Here is a 23,624-nt window from a genome sequence, read left to right as displayed (position 1 = left end):
ATCTTTCAGACCAAACATTAGTTAATTTTAAACACGTTTCTACCTGTGCAGCCTAATTATATTACTTACCCTGTTTCCTTGAAAATAAGACCTTGCTAGACAATCAGCTCTAATGCGTCTTTTGGAGCAAAAATTAATATAAGACCCAGTATTATATTATATTAAATATTATATTGTATTATACTATACTGTATTATATTATATTATATTATATTTATTATATTATATTATATTAAAGACTGGGTCTTATACAGTAGTAAAATAAGATCTAGCCGGACATTCAGCTCTGATGCGTCTTTTTGCTCCAAAAGACGCATCAGAGCTGATTGTCTGGCCAGGTCTTATTTTTGGGGAAACACGGTATATTAGGGTCTTGAAAGTTTTGACTGGGTCATATGTATGATTTTATTCTCTTCCATTGCCTAATGTTGCACCTGTTCAAAGCAGATGTGTCATTGGTCATATAGGATGCCAGGGAAGAGAAATTAAATGGAGAAATCATTTTCATCCACTGGAAAACTGCTCTAAAATAATAAGGGTTTGAATGTCTTAGGAAATTACAAGGGAGGAAAGAAAGATAATTCCCTGGTACAATTAAACTCAGTAATGATAAGTTGACAAATATATCACTTTTAAGAAAACATTAACATGCTTTCCTAAATATTTAACTTCTTATAGATATTTTTATTGCAATGAATACACTGCTTGTAAGAGTGTCAATCGCATTATCATGCTGAATATCCACTGAGCTTTTTGAAGTTGATGCTGTTGTTGTTTTTTTAGCTGAGGAAACTGAGGCTTTAGGATGTTGGAGTACCTTTTCCAGAAAGCCCCATTCAGACCTAGGAGTCAGAATCTGCATTTAAAAAAGATCCCAGATGATTTATATGCATATGAAAGTTTGATAAACACTGCTTTACTTTACAGAGTCCCTGTTTATAATCCCTACACAGTCCTGCCTCCCAGGGGAGTCTAAAATAAAAACTTTATTAAGCGTATTAGCTGAATCTGATGTAAATTTAGATAATTGAAAATAAACCTTTTTTTCTGGGTTATAGTTCTAATTTTGTAGATTTCAAATTTGTTAATTCTGCATTTTTCATTTTTCAAGTAAGCATTCTTAGATCATCGTGTAAAAGTCAACCCTTTTCTCCCCATTGCTTCTGTGGTCACTGGATTCTAAGATTGTTCTAGATTGAACAATCCCATGTTTTTTTAAAAAAAGGATAAATAACAACTGTGTTTCTTAACATAAAGGTTGAGTTACTCTAGGAGCTGTGAGTTGATCCTTTCAGACATCTGTCCTCTCCTGTATGTGTGCCTCCTGGAATGTGGTAGATATTTACTATTTCTACCTATATGTTCATTTGAATTATAAATCAAGTTTCAGGTATGAACTGTGGAACAATCTATGTGATCTTTTAAATGAAATACAGGAATTATATTACTTTTCAAAACAAAAAGATGAACCCTTAAACAAACAAACAAACAAAAGACTAATTCTTAAACATGAACTATGCGTGTTTTAAAAAGAAGGAAGTGACATGCAAACACCGGCATTTTTAGAGATGGCACTTGGAAATTTGTTTGGAGAATGGACAAGAAAAGATGAGACTCATCAGTGATTCTAGAATCACTTAGAAGGCTTTTAAAAATGTGGATGGATACTTTCTACATCCAGATATTCTGGTTAGTAGGTTTGTGTTTTTTACTAAGTTCTCAGGTGAGGATAATATGTGCTGGTCCAGGGAACACACTTTAAAAATCACTGGACTAGATTTTGGGAGATGAGTTAGAAATCCTTTGTTTTGATTTATGTAGCCTACAATCTCGAAGTAAATGCTGACAGTAGAGTTGAGGACAAGAGGTGAATTCCAAAGACAGAGAGGAGTTCCAAATGACAGGACTTGGTAACAGACCAGAGTATGCAATTGAAGCAGAGGCAGTGGTCTAGATTGATTTTTAGATTTCCAAATTTGGTAGGTGAGTGGAAAATGGGGGTGCCATTATCTCAATATTATGGAATAAGAGAGGAAGCTGGATAGATTTTTGGGGAGCAGAACTGATGACAAGTTTGGTTTCAGACATGTCACATGAAGATTTATGTGGGAGATTTAAGTAGCGATATCTGTCAGGAAAGTAGGATACCAGGGAGTTGAAGATGCAGTTAGAAGAATAGAGTTATAAGTGCAGACATGTATGTCTGTAGAAGACAAAGTACAGGTCATAAAGTGAAGAGAATAAAGTGGTGAGAACAGAACTCGGGAATATGCCTGTGTTTAAGGGAAGTCAGAGTAATTCACCTGCAAAAGGCCTGAGAAGGACTAGCAGGAGCCCTGGAGTAGAGTTTCTCTAAGAGTGTGATCAACATGTCAGCACTGCAATGAAGATCAAATGACATATGGATTCACACGTTATGTGCCCATTGCTTTTATGAGCCAGGAGATGATAGGAACTTTGTAAAATCAGTTTTGTCAGAGTGCACACCTGGGGTCAGATCTCACTGACCTGAAGTTAGAAAGTGTTTGTAGGACAGAAAACATGCCTTCTGTTTTTCTGATCTTAAGTTTCACCTTCGAAGAGGATAACACTATTGATCGAAACATTGGGCATATGAATTGATTCATATTTAAGTTATAAGGTATTTTTGTAGCGGAAATTTAATAAAATATTTAAAGAGCAAATTGAAAATCAAAATTTATATGTTGTTGTTTTTTTTGTTTTGTTTTGTTTTGTTTTTTCCTTTTGAGGAAGCACTGCCCCTTGTGGGGCATTTTCCCTTTCCACAGAAAGCTTTCAGAAATGACGAAGTTTTTGTGGTTGGATGCTCTGAAAGTCTTTTGTGTTATTCTTTACCCCCATCCCTGCTAGCGAACCAAGAATGCTATTATTGTTATTAAGAATACTGTTTTACTTTGTGAATTTGTGTGGCAGCTGGGCACAATTATTTTATTAGTTTCTTGATTGACCCAGCTTAAACCAAAAAGAAAGACAAGGTCAACATATGTGATAGCTGTTAGGGCAGCTGTGACTTCTGGTAATTTGACCATAACCCTTTTTCCTTTCCTCCAGTGTTTCTCTAAGCAGATTTAGAACAAAATGCTGATAGTAAATAGAAATTTCTTCCCTTCACAATATTGGGACAACGGGGTATAGGTTTATAAGCAGGATTTATCAGTGGTGTGTTGGTGTTTGCAAAACATACTTTAAACATGTTTGTCCAATAGCAGAAGGCCCATCTCTGTTTCAGGAAAACTTATTGTGGGGTTGGGTGAGGCTTCAGAACTCTCTGGAAAGCCAGATTTGGGATTAGCTGACCCAGCCCTTTGGATCTCATGCTCATATCCCTCTATTAATTAGTGGGAATGTGGGCCAAATATAGAACGAGAGGACCACCAGTAAAATAGTGAGCTTTCTAAAAGACCTGAATAAAAGCACATTTCCTATTTTATGATCAAACTGATCTGATCTAACAAGAGTCTCTGAGTGTACACTGGATTTTACCCTTCACATGTTGATCAGTGTTTCAAGGCTCTACATTAAAAAAGGAACAGTTTTTAAATCTCAGGTTGCAAATGATAAAATGTGTAATTGTTATTTTACAGAGACCATGCTGATTTCCTAAACTATTAGAAATGTTGCTTGTTGACAGATCAGGCTCTTAAAAGTCTGGTAAAGAGAATGACATTGAGGTTGATGGTGAATACGAGGTGTGGGAGGGAAGTGGTGCACTTTGAAGAGGTATGATATAAAACCCAAAAGCTCTTTCCAAATCACTGTTGAATACTTTGAACAATGACTTTATTTGTTCTTCATTTAGGATTAAAAATAACACGTTATTAAACATATCACAAGTTCAAATTAACATTTCCCCCTTTTCCTTTCTTTCTTGAGCAGGTTGTCAAGTTATTAAGCAACAAAAGGTCACAAGCAGTTGGAATATTAATGTCTAGCCTTCATTTAGATATGAAAGACATACAACATGGTAAGTATCAAAATAAAAATTCAGCCTTTAAATGCTAAAATTTGGGCTGTGAAGTATATGCTGTTTGGTAGTAAAATTATTGCAGATTTAGAGTTTCTGTGTATATTGAGGTTAGTGTATTTCCTATAAATGCTACCAAACTTTCTCCCATGGTTGTTAATGGAAGATTTACTATTAATGTGGCTTTTCTGTATTTCTGTATCATGCTTTTGCTAAGAGCCTGATTCTCATGTGACATATTTAGTCAGCATTAATAAATATTTAAATTTTAATTCATAAGAAGTACTAGTTCCACTGTACTCTAACTAATTAGACTGTATCTGAGGTATTTGCTACTGGCTGCCACCGTCAAAGAGTGACCGGTAAATAGTAAAGAGAGGAGGATCGTGGGGTGTGTGTCAACCATTGAAAGTAACTGGAGAAGATAGTCCACAGGAGAGAAAAATATGTCAAGATTCAAGTCTCAAGTGTTGGATGAGCTAACAAAGAAGAGGAAGTAAACCTAAAATATTCTAACGCATCGGCTTTACCCAGTGTAAGAGTTACAGGGAAGCTTGTTTTGATTGTTGTTGTTTTAAGAGTGTTATTACGATGAAAGGTGTCAAACAGAAGACTGGGTTGCCATATTAAGTGAGGAAATGAGAACTCAAAACTGTTCAAGAGGCTAAATGATCATATATCTCAGATGTCTTTGAAACATTGGACAGGTGATTGGGCATGTGTGATTAGTTCTCCTCTTCCAAGATACTGTGAGATGCCTAAAGCATCACTAAAGCATATTGATTATACATAACTTCTTAGGGTGGAAAACTGGTCCCTCTTCTTTCAGTAATTTGGGACGACTATAGTGTAAGCCAATGGGCTTTTCTACACACAGAGGCATTGAATCATTTTTTTCTAATAACCATCAAAGATAGTTTCAAAGTATTCTTGCCCACTTATATTATTGTTTGTGATCCAGACATATGGAAGCAGTTGTTATCATTACCTTTTATTATTTCTTTTATGTTGTTGTTTTAATTTATATCTTTAACCAGGCTTATAAGATATTTTTTTTATTTTTGGAATTAGGGTGATTTTAACTTTTTCTAAGTGGCTTTAGTGTCAATATTTGAATACTTGAATTCTACCCTACAATTGACAGGCATGCCTATGCTGTATCCTCTTATCACATTTATGCTTAGAGATATTGCCCACAGGCGAATAGAGGAATTAAATTTATATTCAGAATGTCCCTTACGCTTTCCAGAGCCTTAGAAGACGATTGAATTATCCAATGGAATGCCAGTTTACCTATGAAAGAAACATGGTTTCAAGTATAACACAGACCATATAAATCATGAAAACGTTTAGCTGGCTTTCTAGCTTACCTCTTTATGAATGTGGATTCTATTTATTAGGCTTAAAATATTGTGTGGAATAATTCATATAAATAGCCCTGTCAATTGATGAGTAACTCTTAATCACAATTTAAGTTTTTATTAAACTGTTTTGATGGTGAGGAGACTTCCTCACGCCAAAGCATTGGGGGTAGTAGTCATAGAATAGGACGCCAAGTCTGGCGCCAAGTATTTGGCGTTTCTAAAGCTGGCAGATGGAGCCCTGTTAAGTCATACAATCAAATCTGAAAATAATGATATGGTCCTTTCCTTCAGTCAAATATTCAACCCGGGTTGAGTTAATAATGAGAACCGTATGAACAAAGGAGTCCGCCTAACATCTGTGTCTGTGGTAAAGCCAGCTAAAGTTCATTGAAAAATTTGCTAGCTTAACATGCAACGCTAACAATAACATAGCATGAATGTCAGTAGTTGAAGGGTCACACAGAATTATGCGTAAACTCTATCCTATTAGGACATGCAGTGAATTCTTGAGCCACTTTGAAACTCTGCACGTGGTTTTCTAAAAAATGGCCACCTTAAATGTCTGAAGAAGCAAGTGGTGTGCCTTTCAGTTAATAAAGTCTTGTTCTGCCTCTGTATGTTGTCTGGAACCATGATTTACATATGGGAATCACTTGTGGCCTCTAGAATAAACTCAACTTCTATCAGGATATGCCTCCACCGAGAAATCCACAGAAGCATAAACATCATTGTTTATGGATGTAGAAGCAGCCACAGAATTTATCTAGACCTCCAATGTCAACTTACAGAGGAGCAAACTTTTAGTGGTCAGGTTTCTTTCTCAAGGTCATGTAGCTCTTTAATGGAACAGACCTAATTTACACCCAGCCCTTGTCACTAACCAGGACTGTTCTTTTCGTTCAGATGTGCTGGCTGTTTCTCCAAGTTTGTGCTTTTCCTACAACCAGCATTGGTATCTCTAAAACAAAGTTATGTAATACTGTAAGAAAAAAAAAGGCAGGACTTATTTTCTCCCTTTCTCTTCTTCCCCGCTGAAACTCTAGAAAAGCTTAGAGTTGAATTTCTATTGTAACGTTTCTATTTTAAAGTGCCCTGTTAGAGTAATGAGTGTAGAAGATTTGGAGTGTAGTTGCCACAGGTCTAATTGTGGTCTTGCGACCATATCCGCTGAGCACCACACCACACTTGCATTAGAAAGTGAACACAGATCATTTCCCACAATGGCTCATCCAGATACTCAGTGTCATTTACAGTAAAAGGGCAGAGAGGATAGTTTCTTGATTAAGATTATTAACGTGACAAATGTAAGCAAGGAAGCCCCAAATAATTGAGAGAGACAGAGAGAGAGAGAGAGAGAGAGAGAGAGAGAGAGAGAGAGAGCGCGAGAGAGAATTAAGTTAACAATGAGGGCCGGAGTTGCTGGAATGCCGTGGTTAACATGCCTGGTAACTTCTAAATTATCGTCCAGGTGATAACAGTTTTTCAATGGGAAGGGTGAAACTGTGGTGTTCCACCTCTGAAAAATCCCACTCCAATGATTTAGAATAATTTAAAGTCTAGGATGAAGGTGTCTGGCAAAGAGGGTTGCCGTGGTTTGTGCTAGGGCTTGGGGGGCACTATGGATCTAGGATCTCCTTAAACCAAGCTCAAGTGGTCCCTTCAGGCACTGCTAACCGCCTGCTTTTTCACTGCAGGCGTTGGCTCCCTGAGTGAGTGGCCCGCTGAGTCCCAGTTTATTGGCAGGAGGGGTCTACGATCTATTCTGTGGGTGAGCCCCGAGCTTTACTATTTGGCCCTAGCCTCATGAATCTGTCAGTGGAAAGCTCAGATTTGTAGGACTGGGCAAATGCTCCCAGCAGTGTCTGAGCTAACTCATTTCTCTGCGTTGTCTCTTCTCTCTCATTTAGTATGGTAATTGCTATCTTGTCAGCTCTTTGATGCCTTTAAGGTATTTTACAAATATATTTTACTCAACATTTTAAAGTGTTCTCAATGGAAGGCTTGATTCAAATCATCTAGCCTATTGTTGACCAGCCGGGAGTATTCATGGCCATGGTTCCTCTGTTCCATTTACCTCTGTCTGGTCTAAAGCCAACTGGTATTCTGGTCTCATGGACAATGAATGCTAAATTTTGTTCTTGTGGAAATTTCTATCTGTTTAAACATGGTTAGTCAAAATTATGCATCTTGAAATGAAATGATATATTTATGTAAACACCTACTATTCCATCAAACATATAGTTGATACGATTAATAAAATTGTGGTTATTTTTATTCTTTAGTGTCTAGTCTAATGATTGTTTTTTTCACTTTTAAAAAAAAAGTGGTTAAGGGTATCTTCCAGGGACAGTAATGCTTTCAGATGTAACTCAGAAAGTCCAGTGTAGTTTGTGCATTTGTGAGTCCTCAGTGGAACCTGTGTCATGTTGTTGTTTTTTGGATCTGTCACTGATTTCCCTCAAAGGTGCTCAGAGATGAGAAGCCTTGTCTTGATAATTGTGTAGGAAGAAATTACCTAAGGTTAAGGTTGCAGGTACTTAAGAAAAGAATTGCTTTTGGCCAACAGGATACCTATTCTAATATCTTGCGCAATAAAATCTTTTTATTTGCATCTGAAGAGATGGAAATAAATATTGGTTTGAATTTTACCCGCCCCCCCCACACACACCCCACACACCTTATTGCTGATAGTTGTGTAAAATGGTCCACAAGGGAGTTCATTTCCATTATGGTGGAGAGAATTGAGGTTCACAGATTAAGCCTGTCTGGGGCTTTACCCTAATAGGACAAGAATGTGCTCTTCATCCCTTTGACTCCCAGTTCAGTGCTCCCTGCCGTGTGTTAGCTTCTTTCAGCATGAGGACCTGTGTTACCTAATAAACTGAGTTACGCACCATATGCAAAACATGACTGGCAAAAGGGCATAAAACTTCTGGCCGCATGTTTGTTTTTTAGAGTTATTAAAACATTGCAAATATAAATTTAGCAAATTTCATTTATTGCCTTAAGTGTCATTTCATACACATCCCCCAGTTTCTTAGAGAAATGAAATGGATACTTTTTTTCACATTTGTGAATTAAATAAGGAAGACTATTTTAAAGAAAATTATTAATTAATGGAGTTGCTTGGTTGATTGATTGAACCAAACAAAGATAAACAAAAATTTTATAGAAAAAGCAATCTGGGCTAAGCCTGAATTAAAGCAGATTGTGAGTACTTGTAAGAGCCTGTGATGCATATGACCTGGAACCTTCTGTGTCTCTTATCTAGGTTACCAATTGCTCAGAGTATGTAGAGAAATACAAAATAATCACCCTAGTACATTTTGTATTGACTAAACATATTTTTTCCCCTCCTTGTGTCTCTCTAGTGTCTACACTTCTCTGAGTTTTCCCTTTAGTTTCAAGTGTAGTCTGTCCATCTGTGATGAAGATCATGAGTCTGGGGCCAAAGTGCTTGGATTTAGGTTATGGACTAAATGTTTGTGACCTCCCTCCCTCTCAAATTCATATGTTGAAATCCTAACCCCCAATGTGATGGTATTAGGAGATGGGGTCTTGGGGAGATAATCATGTCTAGATGAGGTCATAATGGTGGGGGCCCATTGTTACCAGCATTTGGGTTCTTCAGTTCCCCAAGATACAAATTGAGAGGCAACCCCAGAAAACTTTTCTGACAAATTTTATTAAGCTTATGCTCAAGTACAAGGCAGGCAGCACAGAGGAAAGGAAGGTCCTTTGGACTGACTTGGGGGCTGGCCTTGTTTGGCTGCTTTCATAAGCTGGGGACAAAGCAGGCTTGCTCCAGAAGGCAGGCTTTTTGAAAGTAATAGGATTTCTTTACTGGTTACATTGCCTGGTACCTAACCACGTTCCTGCCTGCGCTGTGGGGCAAGATGGCAGACTGCTCATTCTTGCCCATCCCTCCCCCCAAGACGGTCTTCTAGTGGTCAAACCTTGATCAACTGAGCAAGCTGAATAGTGGTTTCCACATCTGTATGGAAGTAAAAATGGTTAGAAGGGAGATACTAATCAGCTATTTCTGCGTTTTTTGTTTTTGTTGTTGTTTTTTTTTTTTGTATAAGGGATGAGAGGGTGGTGGTCAACTTATCTGGTGTTCCTTGTGGTCAGCAGGTATTCCTTTGCCCAGGGCCCAACTCCCTGTGCTGTCTCATCACGATAGCATTAACATCCTTATAAGAAGAGGAAAAAAGACCAGAGCTCTCTGCAAGCCAGGAAGAGAGCCCTGACCTGTTCCAGCCTCCGGAGCTGTCAGAACGAAATTTCTGTTGTTTAAACCACCCGGTCTCTGATCCTTTCTTATGGCAACGCAAACTTTGAATCCCAGCTCTGCCACCGGTTCGCTGAGTAAACATGGGCACATTTCTTCCTATCTCTATCCGTAGGTCTCCTCCTTGGTTAAAAGGGCTGTTAAATGAGTTCTTTCCTGTAAATGGGTATGTGCACATCTGTGCACACACACAAGTAAATACACGTATCATGTTAAGTAATCAATATTAGTTGTCCTCTTTCTCCTGCATTCTTTAAGCAATGAGCTATGTTTATAGGCTTTGGAGGTGTTTGAAACTCAGAGCCTGGCCAACCAGTGAGGAGAGAGAGCAGAAAGGTGTTATATTCCTCCTTTCATTACTGTGAACAGGTTCTGGGAGAAGCCTTTGTCATGTGACAATAAGTGTAGCATGCAGGAGCTGTTCTTTCTGATGGAGTTGGAGAGTGACATGGAATGGGAGAAACGGGAGCTTATTAAGTTCAAGGGGAACGTATCTGAGGCAGACTTGATTGTTCTGGCTTTTCTATCAGTGTTACTGAAAGGCTGAGTTAGTACTGGGCTGTGTACATTTCTGTTTTCGGAATGTTGCTAAATATGCAAAATATTGAGAGTAGCAGCTCTTAGAAGTTACACCTGACCGCATCTTTGGACGACGTTTGATCGGCAAGGAGGGTAGTTTGTTTTGGAAAGTTGAAAGGCTGGTGTCTCCCGTAACTGTGTGGTTTTTTCCTCTTTGTGCTGTGGGAGCCAGTCCCATTCCGCATTCCTCTCTATAAAGGTAGCGATGGAAAGGAGTTTGGCTTTGTTGGTGAAACGCATCTTGCTGAGGGCCAACAGTAGAATCTAAGTAGAGATGTGGACAGATGCTTCTCTTTCTTGCTTTGGTGTCATTTTCCTGACAGTTAAACTAGTTTTCAGCTATGAGTGTAAAGTATAAGAATACTTCTTTATAAATCTGGAAATACCCTTTCGAAGCTGTAGGAACGTTGAAGGCTGTTTTATTTTCCCCCTGTATTTTGATAGCCTACACATGGAACAATTCTTTTACCCTGTCGGCTGCCACTGAATAATGTTTTTCTCATGAAATTTGCTACCAAACAAGTTGTAGATTACAAACTCCAGGTCTTTTTCATAGAGTTTCTGGTTTCATTCTTGGAGACACAAGCTTTTTCGCTTGCCTATTAATTACCATAAGAAAGTTTATCCATAAGCATTTGTTTATTTTTGTAATATTCTCAAAAATTGGGTTCAACGTGGGCAATGTTTTCTTCCAAGTAGGTTTTCGAGTGTCTGGTTTCTTTATGAAACTCAAGTTTACAAGGCTCACTTAGAAATTGCTTCGTATACCTTTTTCACCTTTGTTTTAAGTGTTTTCTTCACATGGGATATGGGATTTTTAAGACCTGTTTATTCTATTTATTGAGACATTAAAAATGTAGTTAATGCTGTTGGGAGGTTTAGTGAATGGTTTTCATTGAAATGTGAAGTCACTTAGAATTAGAAATTTGAGAAGAAAGTGGGCTCCATCCAGTGAGCTGTGTAACCTTTTCATCAATTGCAGCCTTGTCGTGGAGTAAAGTGCATGTGAGATAGGTACTCTTTCATTAAAACCTACTTTTAGAAATTTAAAATCAGAATATGTTTTAATTTAAAATATGAATTCGTTACTTAGAATTTCTTATAAAAAGAAAGACCTCATAAATCATTTTAAGTCACACACCGATGATTAAATCAAGGTAAAATGAAGTATTACTATAAGTTTTTCATTACAGATTCAGTGAAAAACCTGGGTTAAACGTAGCTTATATTTTTATGACATTGTTCCATAGTTAGACTTTCTGATGATACTTTTATGGGAAGGAGAAATATAGCTGAGACCGTTCTAAAACTGTGAGCTTTGGCTATGGGTTTGTTTGTTTTTTTTCCCTTTATTGCCCTTACTATCTGAATTATGTATCAAGTATTTGTTTATTTTTGCTGCCCCCGCACCCATCCCACTAGACGGAAGCTCTGTGAAGCCTGGAGACATAGCCCCTTGTAGCTCGGCGCAGGGTATTTCGCCCTATAATGCTGGATCTGTTCTTTACAGTCATTGGGTGGCTGGCTCTGTTCTTTACAGTCATTGGGTGATTGTTCAAGGAATTGCCCAAGTTACTGCATGGAGCAGGTGTGGAGATGGAGCCCAAGTTTGAGCGCAAACACTTAGTGGGAGCACGTAATTAATCCCATCAGTTTTGACCCTTGAACCCCTGTGTGTTAAAGGTATGGTTTTTGTAAAACCATTCCTTTTGCATAATCCTTGAGAGGGATGGAAATTTGGACTGCGATTTTGGAGAAAAGGAAAGCCCCTTTGATAACTAGCATCATGTTTGTAATTCAAAATTGATTTCTTCAAATTTCTGTGTGAGTACTGGTGATGAGGAGAGGAAGAAATGACTGGCACTTTTCTACCTTTCCCTTGTGGAGCCACCTGTGTCCTATTCCTACGTGGTACATTCTAGAAATACAATCACAGTTATTCTCAATAATCCCACTGTCCTGAGACATCAGGTAAAAATACTACAACACTAAAGTTACGTAATTGTGGGTTATCTTTGAGCATACCTGTAGTAGTGATCTTTCATGCTGATGACTCTCTTGCATCTTTCTTCATGGTCAAACACGAATGCAGACAGAACTCTGATTCCCTGGTAGCACTTTTCAGACAAGTACCTCTGAATACGTAGTAAACTTAATGAACAGTTTTCATCAAATTATTATACACGCATGATTATGATGAAATCCAATAGCACAGAAGAACTTACCATGAAAAACCATATGCCCCATTCCCTGTCTGAGCTCTGTTGTTGCTGTGATATGTTATAAAGGCATGATTTTCCCGTTTGAGCCACTGCAAGCTATAGCAGCTGCATTGAAGGAAATGGTGGAACTTAGGTGGTGGCTTCTCTCTGTGTTATCGACATTATGAGGTCCTTATGCATTAAGTTGTGAGAAAATTTCTAAATTGAGCACGGCGTTCAAAACGATTACCCGCAAGTTTTCTTTTAATTCTAATATTTCATGATTCCAAATTTAAGGTTCGATAATTGCTGATAATAGTAATAATAATAATAATAATAATAATAATAGTAAAATAATAATAGTAGCAGGCATATAAAGTTGTTACTATAAGGCCTCCAATAATTCTGTGAGGTATTGATGTTATTATCCCCATCTTAGGGATGAAAAAACTGAGGAATAGAGAAGCTAAAGAAAGTTAACCGGCAAGTGGTGAGGCCGTGATTTAAACACAAGTGGGTCTGGATCTAGAGTCTGTATTTTGTACTTCCTGTACCATTCTCAATGGTAGTGATTGCATCAGTGACTTAAGCTGGCAGAAATGGTGCATGATTTTTTGTTTTAACCCATGATTCATAACTAGAAACCAGTCTACTGGCTGGCGACTACGGTTGCTATTTGTAGCACTGTCCTCTAGTGTTGTGCCATCCAGCTAGAGTTCACCTTCGTATTGTGTATGTTGGGAGTGGAGAAGGTAGATAGTCGAGACACATAGAAAGAAAAAAATTCCTGTAAAAGAGGTCACTTGATGGATACTAGAGGATTTACTTTCAAAATTCCTTCTATTGTAACGACCTGTCCTGTCTTGCTGTCAGTTCTGTGATTCAGGTAATGCTCGGATGTGTTTTGCTTGAGAAAGCTGCAGAATCGAGGGTTTCTCTCTATGGCCCACTTCTGTACCAATTCGAGAGATAAAGAGGAGAATGCATTCCAAAACTATGATGACCTTCGTAACATAGTTCATGTGAGTGGTAGAGTGTATTAGAGTGACCCACCAGTCTTACTGGTGTAACCACTGGCCCCTGTCCTTACCTCAAAGAAAGATGTCAGCATCGACCTTAATATCAGGGGGATCGTGATTTATTCATTCTTACTGTCTTCTTTTGTTCTTTTATTTCTTCCAATATTTAATTATTTATTCACTCAGAAATTTACTGAGAACCTACTTTGTGCCATGTTCCATTCCTGGCACTGGGATACAGAAATGAAAACAAAAGAGACAAAAAAAAAAAAAAAAATCCATGCCCCTGTAGAGCTTACATTCCAGCAGGGGAGGAAAAAAAAAAGCAAACAAATAAAGAAGCAAAATGTATGGTATGTCAAATGGTGATAAGTGCCCTGAGGAAATAAACCAAAGCAGAGAATGCAAAAAGGGAGCACAAAGTGAGAAGTGAGGGAGGAGCGAATAAGAAAGTGGCATCTAAAGGGTGTGAGGAAAGGAATCCTGGAAATATCAGAGGGCGAGCCTGCTAGGGAGAAGGTCAAGTGCAAGGATCCTGAGGTAACCATGTCTTCCCTGAATATTAAAGTTAACAGCCAGTTGCTGGGTGTGTCTGGAGAGAGTGAGCAAGGGAGAGGGAAGTTTGAGATGTGTTTGGATAAATAACAGGGGTGGAGATGGTGTGTGTTCAGATGATGGAGAGCCTGTTTGTTGCCTTTTCAGGACTTCGAGTTTTATCCTGAGAAAGACGGAATGCCATTAGAGGGTGTATGCAGAGGAGTGATTGTTCTGATCTGTATCTTCAAAGGATTGGACTACTGTATGTCAATGCAGTTACATTATGTCTTTCTGCCGTTTTAAAAAATTTAATAAATGGAGAATAGCAATGTGTTTCATCAAGGTGATGCCTCCCTCAAAATTGTTTTCCATTTTGTTAACTCTCTTTATGGTCTGAGTTAATAGAAGACAGCCAGAGTCTCCTATCTGTTTCTACATTCATTCTATTGTTATATGTTGTTTTGGTTGAAATGTATGAAGAAAATCTGGCCTCACTGACAAGTAGCTGAAAAGGGAGAAGTACTTTGATATTTTTTCCAGATTATGATGGATATTATATTCTTAATACTACCCCAACACTCAACAAATGGTAGTTTCCTAATGGTTAGTTACAATGTGGGATTTGAAAGGCACATCAGTAAACTTTTCATCCTACATTACGTTAAAAATAAAAAAGGTTAGGCCTCCCTCAACATTAAGTATCTGGATCTGGTAACATCACCTTATTTAATTGAGTTAAGGCTTTTGAATTATTTAGATGTTTGGTAAAAATAAATAACTTTGAGAATATTGAGTTTATTTAAATGAAACTGAACAGGTCCTGCTATTTTTTGAAATGGAAATGTTTGAGTAGTTCTAAAACTGCACACTTTGTATTTTTGAGATGGATTCTTGATTTATTTCTTAATGGAATTCACTCATCTCTGGGCTTTTGATCCTGGTCTCTATTATAATACACATTTGTTGATGCCTGTTGGTCAGTACCCACTCTCTAAGTTTACAACTCTGCAAACAGGCTTTGGGGTTCCTGGCCTTACTGTAGCAGAGCAGTGTGAACTGGCATCGGTTGTTTTTATCTTGGCCGTAATCTCTGGAAGAAAAGATTCCTATCATCCCCTGCACGTAGCAGAAGGCCTGGGTGTCACAAAGAAATGACATCAGTTTCCTAGCATCTGTGATACTCTTGAGTAGTAATTTCAGAATACTTAGTGAAAGGCTTAAAGTGTTGAAATATGATGTAGTCTGGGGAGTTAACTTTTAGTCTCAACTTTTAACTCTTTCACTCTGTGCCAAAAAGGAATTCGGGAAGACAGATGGAGTTTTCCTTAGTGGTAGCTGGCAGGTGCAGAGGAATTTACTTACTCTCATCGGTCCTCAACTAGAAAGAAGGGAAGGGGAAAGGGATGTGATTTCTCTGGGAAGTCCAGTAACAGGACACTGCTTCTTCCCAAACAGCGAGGACCGTAATTTCAGCTGAGACTAAAATTTAAGTTCTTTGGCAGAGTATTTTAGCCACCAGCAACCATTTCCCCGATGCAGATGCATTCAGACGGACTCTGTACACCTTGAAAGAAAAGAACAAATGTAAATGCAAAAGAATCTTTAAATGTAGGAATGGTGAAATTTGAAGTACGTGTTATTTTGTTAATGGTCCAAGTTGTCGTGGGATTATTTAAGGACAGGAGCAACTAAGGAAGAATCACGTGCAAAATTTTGTGATGGTGGAAGGAGGTTCCTGGTCAATCAAGGCAGGACGTATGGACTGTGGAGAAAGTTCCTAGATTTTAGTTTAGTTCCTTGGATGGAGTCTTTAAGAAACATTTATTATCCATAAAGCACCCTCAGCTTGAACTGTAATATTTATCTAGTCATGGGAAGGGAGAGAGATGAGACTCGGAACTTGTACTATATGATGGAACAGATCTGTAGTGAAAATTCATGGTGCCCAAGGCAGATTAAACCTCTCCTCCCACCGATGCTTCCATTTAAAGCTTTTCTAAGCAATGATTCCCATCCTCTGTTCTACTATTAGCACATATGGCCAGTGATAAAAGAATGTCAGGAAGTTCTGACAATAAATACATTTTTGTTTTTAGTTAAGAAACAGAATTTATAAGTTATGAGAAGGATGAATGCATCTTGCCCAATTAAATAAAAATTTGTGGTGCATTGCAGCTGCAGAAGTGCTGCTTGTCACTGGGTGTTTAAAGTAATAAAGGAGAAAAGGGGTTTGGGAGAAGCAAAGTTGATAGTCTCCTTTGTCAAGGCATGCCACGGAGCAGTGGGTGGTAGTTACTGGACTCAAAACCTCAAAACCGTGAGTGGATGAATTAGAATAGAGGCCATTCCATCTTATATTTGAAAAGCATGTATTTTATTTACAAGCAACTTTCTATTAAAATGACGTCAGAGAAATCCTAATGTTTGAAACTCTTCCCCATATTTAACTGATCCCTCATTCCTCTGGACGATGACACATTAATCCTTATATGCAGATATACACACGAAGAGAGAAAAAAGAAAAACCTTCATTAGCTGAACAAATGACAAAGGATGACTAACAGACACATAAACCAGTGCATCACATTTTTGCAAATATTGACTACATCTGAAGTAAACCATGAAATTATTCCAAGGACATGATTATAAATATCATGTGTGTTCTCTAGATTTTTCTTATTTTTTGTATTTTGGAAACATAGTCATGAGGCACAAGTTGTTAAGTCAGTCATCTCTGGAATACAATGAAAAGAATTACATGTCAAGTTTTGGTATGTAAGCTCTGATCTTCTTAGTGATGTGTTATTATGTCCACAACTAAGTTTTCTATATTTTTGATGCATTTTTAATTTTCAGTGACTAAACTTCTTGGTTCCCTCCCCTACCGCAACATGTCTGCCAATATGTAAATGCTAATATGTAATATACGAAGGAAGCCATTTAGGTGCTTGTTTAGGTGAAGTATTTTTAAAAAGGAATAAAAAAAACCCCATAATCATAGTGTTTGTAAATTCAAGCTTTCTATTTTGGGTTTCTTTCAAAGTAGGACATCAAAGTCAGATAGAATTACACCGAAAGAAAGTATGATTTAATATCTGTATGAGTTATTTTGGCATAGACATTTTAAATTCCTGATTGATTCTGTACTTATGAAGCAATAGATATGGTTGCATTACTAATAAAATCAAACACTGTGTTAGAGCATGTGTTAGAAAACAGTGGCAAATGTGATCCTCCGAGTTAGGGCGCTATTTTCAGGGATACATGCTGAGCTCTACTTTACGAGAGCATAAATGTTTACCTAAGCACGAAGGTGAAGGCCCTCATGCCCAATAAAGGACATTTTGCAGCGCTGGTTTACAGAAAACATTCAACAGACAGTGGATGTTTTACACAAAGAACAGTGCGTTGTTTGAAACTATTTGCTCATCTGTACACTATGCTTAAAATAAACACTATCTGGGAATATGCCAGTCTTTTTTTTCTACCTCCTTTGTTCCACACCCTAGATTTTGTCACCTGCCAAAGTCAAATAAACCTTATCTAAACAGTTGAGATAAGCCCTGAGTCGGACTGGTATGGTCAAATCAACAAAGCTCTCCAAAAACAGAAATGAAATACAATATCGCTAGATTAAACAGTCTACAGTGGCAATCATGTTTGCATTTAAAGATTTTATTCCAAAAGGATTACAGTCTTGGTATCCATTTTTTTCCCCTGCCTAGACAAGAAGGCGGCATGCTGACTTTCAAACAAAATGCATTTGTTCTCTAACAATTTAGCTTGTACAGCTCTTATAAACAAGGCCCATAGGTGTATGACGCCTACTGACTTAATCAGTAACTTATGTCGTTAACCTTGTATAAGCAAGTATGTTTGAGCTGTACCAGTGGTGGATTGAGTATCAGATTTATTTTTTTGCAACAGGAAAGGCTTTCTTCTTGTAGCCCAAGTACAAAATCTAGAATCCCGGCATTTCATTGTCTGTCTGTTCCTTACAACAAAACCCCACCAGGTTAAACTGCCTGAAAAGAGGAGATAGTATCAATGAGTGTGATTTCTAAATTGTAGGATATCATGAAAATTCAATTAGTTTCCTTGCTAGGGCATACAGCATTTTAATTGTTTGCTAATAAGGTTTAAATGCTTACAAGGTCAGGAAGTGTGTCTGTTACGTTTACCACTATATCTGAGAAGAGTGCCCGGCGCAGAGTTACAACTCGGTGAATATTTGTTCAATGAATGAATGAACGATGTGTTCAGGAGGATATTCTGTTTTCTTTGTAGAGGAACACAAACGTTTTGGAAGTGTTGCATCAATTGCTGATGTTTAAAAGCGTGTTTCTGAAGTGAATATGTTTTGACTTACAGTTAAATGGTTCCCTTTCAACATCACACTGTTGAACTGGCAAATTTTTATTTATATGTCATGGACAAATGTCATCTCTAAGTGTCAGTTTAAAAAATAATGCCTCTCGAGTATTATTGACATTTGTGCACTTCTTGACTGTTGAGTAATTTATACACTGCCTGCTGATTTGAAAATACCCCATTTCCCACTGTCCTTAAAACACATCTCCACATAGTACTTCAGTATAGCCTCTAGTAAAGTGGGAAATAGCTCACTGGATATGGATGTGTGTATTCTGGTGTGCGTCCTTCATATTTTGAGGCCCAAACAATCCTGTGAAATATACATCCTTATTTTCTGATTTAAATTTTGTTTTATAAGAGCCATCATATCTACAAAGGTATACATGACATTTAGACATTTAGAGAGGACTGAGAACCTTCCATTTTTGAGTGCCTGCAAGGACTGAAATAGAGGAATTCCCTTTAAGCCTCACAATAATTACTGGAGGACGGTATCAACATTATCATCAATATATCCATTTCACGTGTGAATAAACGGACTCAGAGAGCTTCCTGAGTCTCTCCAAGAGGCACACAATAGGTAGTCACAAATCCGTGTTTTAAATTCAGGCCTGTGTGAATCCAAAGCTTGAGGTTTAAGGGTAAGTAATTTTGGAGAACACCAAGACTTTTGAGTTATTATTTGGGTTAATGAAAGCTTCTCAATAAGTATGTTACTGTATAAACTGGGAGCTTGAGTGGCAAGTGCAATAATAAAATTTTGAAGTCTTAGGAATATAAGAAATGGAATGCCACTATTTTAATTCGGAATCAAAAAAAGAATGCTATTGGTATACTTATCATTTAATTTATTATGGTCTTTAGATAATCTAGAATTACTTGAAATATTTATTATTCAAGAACTGGTGTGTTTGCCATATATGTCATGTCTTCCATGCTGACGTGCCTGTGTTGTGTGCACGTATGACAGGCCCACTCCCAGGTGCTCCAAGCATGTTTGGTGGGCGGATGTGAGGACTGCAAATGTCGCATTCATCTATTGTCGTGTGAATTGTTCAGATGAACATGGTACCAAGTGTCTTCCTTTCTCGGAGAAATGTTAGTTTTAATAGGTGTTGGATGCGTTAAGACAAGCAAACCAAACAAAATTTTAAAAATGGCTTGACTGCACCGTTAGGAAACTTTTGTGAAGTAATACATTTTGACAGTTTTTACAGTAACTCCCCAGGTATGCAGATTTTCAGCTGGGGATTAATGCATGAGTATTTCCTTACAAAGGAATGCCTATATATATATATATATATATATATATATATATATATATATATATATATATATATACTCAGTTGTCATCCAAATGCAAAGGTGTCTATGCTTTATAGAGTTCCAAATAAAATTTAGGGATGATATTTTGAGGCATTTCTACCAAACTGTTTTAATTTTTTTTTTCCTTTTTATATCTTTGTGGCAGGACAATTACAGTAGCACTAGAAACTCCTCAATGAGTAAAAACTGACCGGTTGCATCCCCCACAGACTGTCGATGTGAAGGAGGAAGAGGAGGCGTGGTCCTCTAGAAATAACTTCTTTGCTCTCCTTATGCCTGGGTTCCGCCTTCCTTTATCACGTGATGGTCATGCCAATGCAGGACTGTTTGCAGCCGCTCTTGTTGCCCTTGACAATATTTGGCTTTTGCTTTCTCAGGTGTGGCTGCCTTTGGGGATTTAAGGGACCACTAATGCAAATACATGACTTGTAGTGTGTCTCTCTTCAGGTTAGCTATATAGCTTCTCTCTAAACTAGAGGTTCGGTCAAGACTTGCTTTTCGCCCGATACGATTTTTTAGTTTTCTACTATATGTAGAACACTCTGGTGTGAGTTGATGGTATCTAAGACAAGATCCCTGCTATCAGGCTTTGAAAAGTCAACTTGGAGGTACAGAGCACAAACTTATATACAAAAGAAGGACTATCTGAAATGTATCAGGTGAATTGTACTTACGTTAAGGGTGGAATCAAGAGGTCAGCAAGGGCTGACTACCAGGAGCCATGGTAGGTAGTTATATACTACTTAGGGAGGGTTTCAGAGATAACTTAGGCTGGAGCTCGAAATTGCTATTTTGTTAGTGATAATTTGTCCACATTATCCACACTTTTCAGCCTCCGCTTCATTGTCGATGACCATAGGAGACTATTCTAACTGGTGAGACATAAGCTGAAGTCTGCTCAGAATTCATAATTAACAATCATTGCACATACCTTCTTGTTGCTTTCCTCTTTTCTCTTTTTCTTTTCCTGGAATGTGAATGTGACAGATGGAACTGTGGCAGCTTTCTGTTTTTTTTCCACATGAGAGAAAGATGTTTAAAAAACATTGCATTTTTGGGGTACTAACTTTTCTTTTAGACCCTGAATTAGTGCCAACCTGTCTCAAATTTGTTTGTCATTATTTCCTCAGGTATTCTTTTTACAGTTGAAAACAATTTTTAACCAGTACAAATATATGTAACACTTTTGCCATGTTGTCAAGTGGCTGATTGTCAAGCATTTATTCATATTTCAAATTTGTTCATCACTGTACCCTTAACTAAAGGGCTGATATCATTCCCTCGATTAGCCTAAAATGAACCAAACTTTTAAGCCGGGGGAGGACTAAGGTATAAACCAGCATAAATGAATAACATTGTTTTCCACGTAGTCCGTTTCTTTCATTTTACTTCCTAATAAATGAAAGGTTTTGGAATTCAGCTATTATTTAACTTTAATTCTACCTGATTATATATATATACACATATATATGTATGTGTATATATATATGTATGTATATATATATATGTATATATATATATGTGATTTTTAAATCTCTCTCTGTTCTCCAACTTTTCTCACTTTGTGTTAATCCCTTGTGCTTTATCCACTTGTATGAGTATTCCTCAATCTTATATTGTTCGCTGTTTTAAAACCTAGAGACAACCACAAATCTAGTTGGGTAAGAAGAGAGAAATATTTCTGTTATTAGATAAAGGCATCCAAGAGAGGATAAGCTGAAAAAGGTTTCTGAGTTATGGTCTCTCTTCCAGCGTCAGAGTCCCTGAAGTTTCCCAGAATCCTTCTGGGGAGCAGGCAATATCCTGAGTGGGTTTTGTGACCATGGGAACTATCAGGGCCAGGGCTTCTGGCCGGGCTAGAGGTGAGCCAGGTGTTGTTTACCTGGCAGAGACATAGTCACAGGGCGTGTGTGGCTCTGTAGTTTTTACTGTTGAACTCACTGGGATCTATTCTCAGGAGCTCCTCAAAACTCTTTTTTTTTTTTTTCTTTTCTCTAGAGCTCTATTATTGGGATGTTGGCCTCCCAGAATTGGTCTAATTTTCTTGACTTTTTCTCTTTTTGATCTACTTTTGGGAAATTCCCTCACAATTATTTTACATATTTCCTATTGAGTTTTTCTATTTCTGTCACCATGTTTTTATGTTTGAAGACCATTTTTTTCCAACTAGAGTGTTGCAATAATCCGGGCAGTAAGTAGTTGGGAGTGTCTGGGAACAGGGTGGTAGTAATGAGAGTGGTGAGGTGAGGTCATAGTCTGCGTGTATTTGGAATGGAGATCCAACAGTATTCACAAAGTATTGGATGTGAAAAGGGAGAGAAAGAAGCGAGTTAAAGGCGGCCCCTCTGTGCGTCTGGTAGATGGAGTCTCCATGGGAGACAAGGGAGAATGCGCAGAACGGGTCTACCTGGTAGAGTTCCATGTGTGCATGCTCAGAAGTCTGTTGGTTCTGCACATTGGGAGTTCAAGAAGGAGGTTTTAGGCGGGAGATGAAAATGGAGGAGGATTTCACACCCACCATGAGACTGGGTCAGATCCCTAAGGGTGTGAGTGTAGACAGAGGTAAGAAGTGGTATGAGGATCCCTAGGACCCTCCAAAACTAAGAGGTTAGGGAGAGAAGGAGCCAGCAAAGGAGATGGAGGAGTGGGGAACGTTATAAGTAGGAGGAAAAGGAAGAGAGAGTGGCATCCTAGAAGCCAAATTAAGCACATATATCAAAAGGACGGAATTATTAACTGTGTCAAATGCTGCTGGGGACTGAGAATTGTGCAGTTGGATTTCACAGGACTGAAATTGCTAGTGACTCAATAATCAAAACCGAAGCTTGCTGGGGGCGGGGGGATTAAGAAGAAAAGGGTAGAGAATAATATGGGGACAGTGAGTATTAGAAAACCTTTGGAGGTTATGGAGGCGTTTACTGCCTTTTTTTCCCCCCGCTTTTTTTCCTGATTTTTGGTCTCTAGCATCTATGTTAGAGGCTTTCTGCAGAAGATTCAATCCTTGGCTATCTACCTTAAAAGCGGGAGAGGTAAAAGCTGATGGGAGGGCCGGAGGCCCCTTGTAAGGCCTTTTGATTTTGAGTTTAGTATAGCATTACCTGGGTACATTATTTATTGGGCAACCACAAAAACTGTCTTTTGTGCTTTCCTCATGGGGTCGTAAGATTGCCTAGAGACTTCCAGTTTCTGGCCTGGGGTAGTAAAGGTCTGTCTGGCAGTGTTTCATGCCCCAAGATGGGGAAGACGGCTGGCTGAAGGTGGAGGTTCTACATTCAACATGGAGTACTGCATATGGTCCCCATGTTTTCGATGGAGTCCTCTGGCCTACAACTGTACTTACTGTTTCTTTGCCCAGAGACTTTGTTTTAATTTCTGAAGAAAATAAACCTGACAGAGTTGGGGAGAGAATTTTCACAATGGAGATGTAACTGACACCATTCACCCAGTGCCCCATATTTCTGGCATTTCCCCCTGGACCCTCATTTGGACAGATACCTGGTGCTGACAGTTTCTTACAGGATTGGTTCTCAGTGTCCCCACTGACACCTGTGGATTCGGCATGTTAGGGCTGCTGAATAAGGTACAACTAGCTTCCATATTTTGTTGCTGTCATCACTTTTGTTTTCTTTCAGTCCTTATGAATTCCTTCCTCTAACTGTAATTTTAGTGGAACTTTAGGAGAGAGCAGAATGTTGATGCATCTATTTACTCTGCCATCTGAATCCAAGATGCTTCACCTCAAAATAAAATGAAGCAATTTGAATGTCAGGTGACGCTCTTAGGATTTTGACCATTTATCAGCCAGTCACTTCCAAACTGTTACTTTGAGGAATTTTTCCGCCTGACTATTCCATTTTTTGTCTCTGATTTGCACAAGCTCTGCCTTGCACTCATATTGTTGTGTAATCATTTCTTCATGTCTTCCCACTTCACCATATTGTGAGCTCC

General features: G+C 38.2%; 1 protein-coding gene across 1 annotated transcript in view; it reads left to right on the top strand.

The window, feature by feature from the left end:
• The window catches only part of FMN2 (formin 2), a 331,660-nt gene that overhangs the window by 154,875 nt on the left and 153,161 nt on the right, over positions 1-23,624 (top strand). The window contains exon 7 of the mRNA XM_033099694.1: positions 3,898-3,985. Within this exon, the coding sequence (XP_032955585.1) occupies positions 3,898-3,985 (88 nt within the window). The remainder of the gene's footprint in view (positions 1-3,897; positions 3,986-23,624) is intronic.

The sequence above is a fragment of the Rhinolophus ferrumequinum genome, chromosome 27 (genome assembly GCF_004115265.2).
Source record: "Rhinolophus ferrumequinum isolate MPI-CBG mRhiFer1 chromosome 27, mRhiFer1_v1.p, whole genome shotgun sequence".
Taxonomy (NCBI): domain Eukaryota; kingdom Metazoa; phylum Chordata; class Mammalia; order Chiroptera; family Rhinolophidae; genus Rhinolophus; species Rhinolophus ferrumequinum.
Note: the sequence above shows the minus strand (reverse complement) of the source record. Positions and strands in the feature narration are given on the sequence as shown.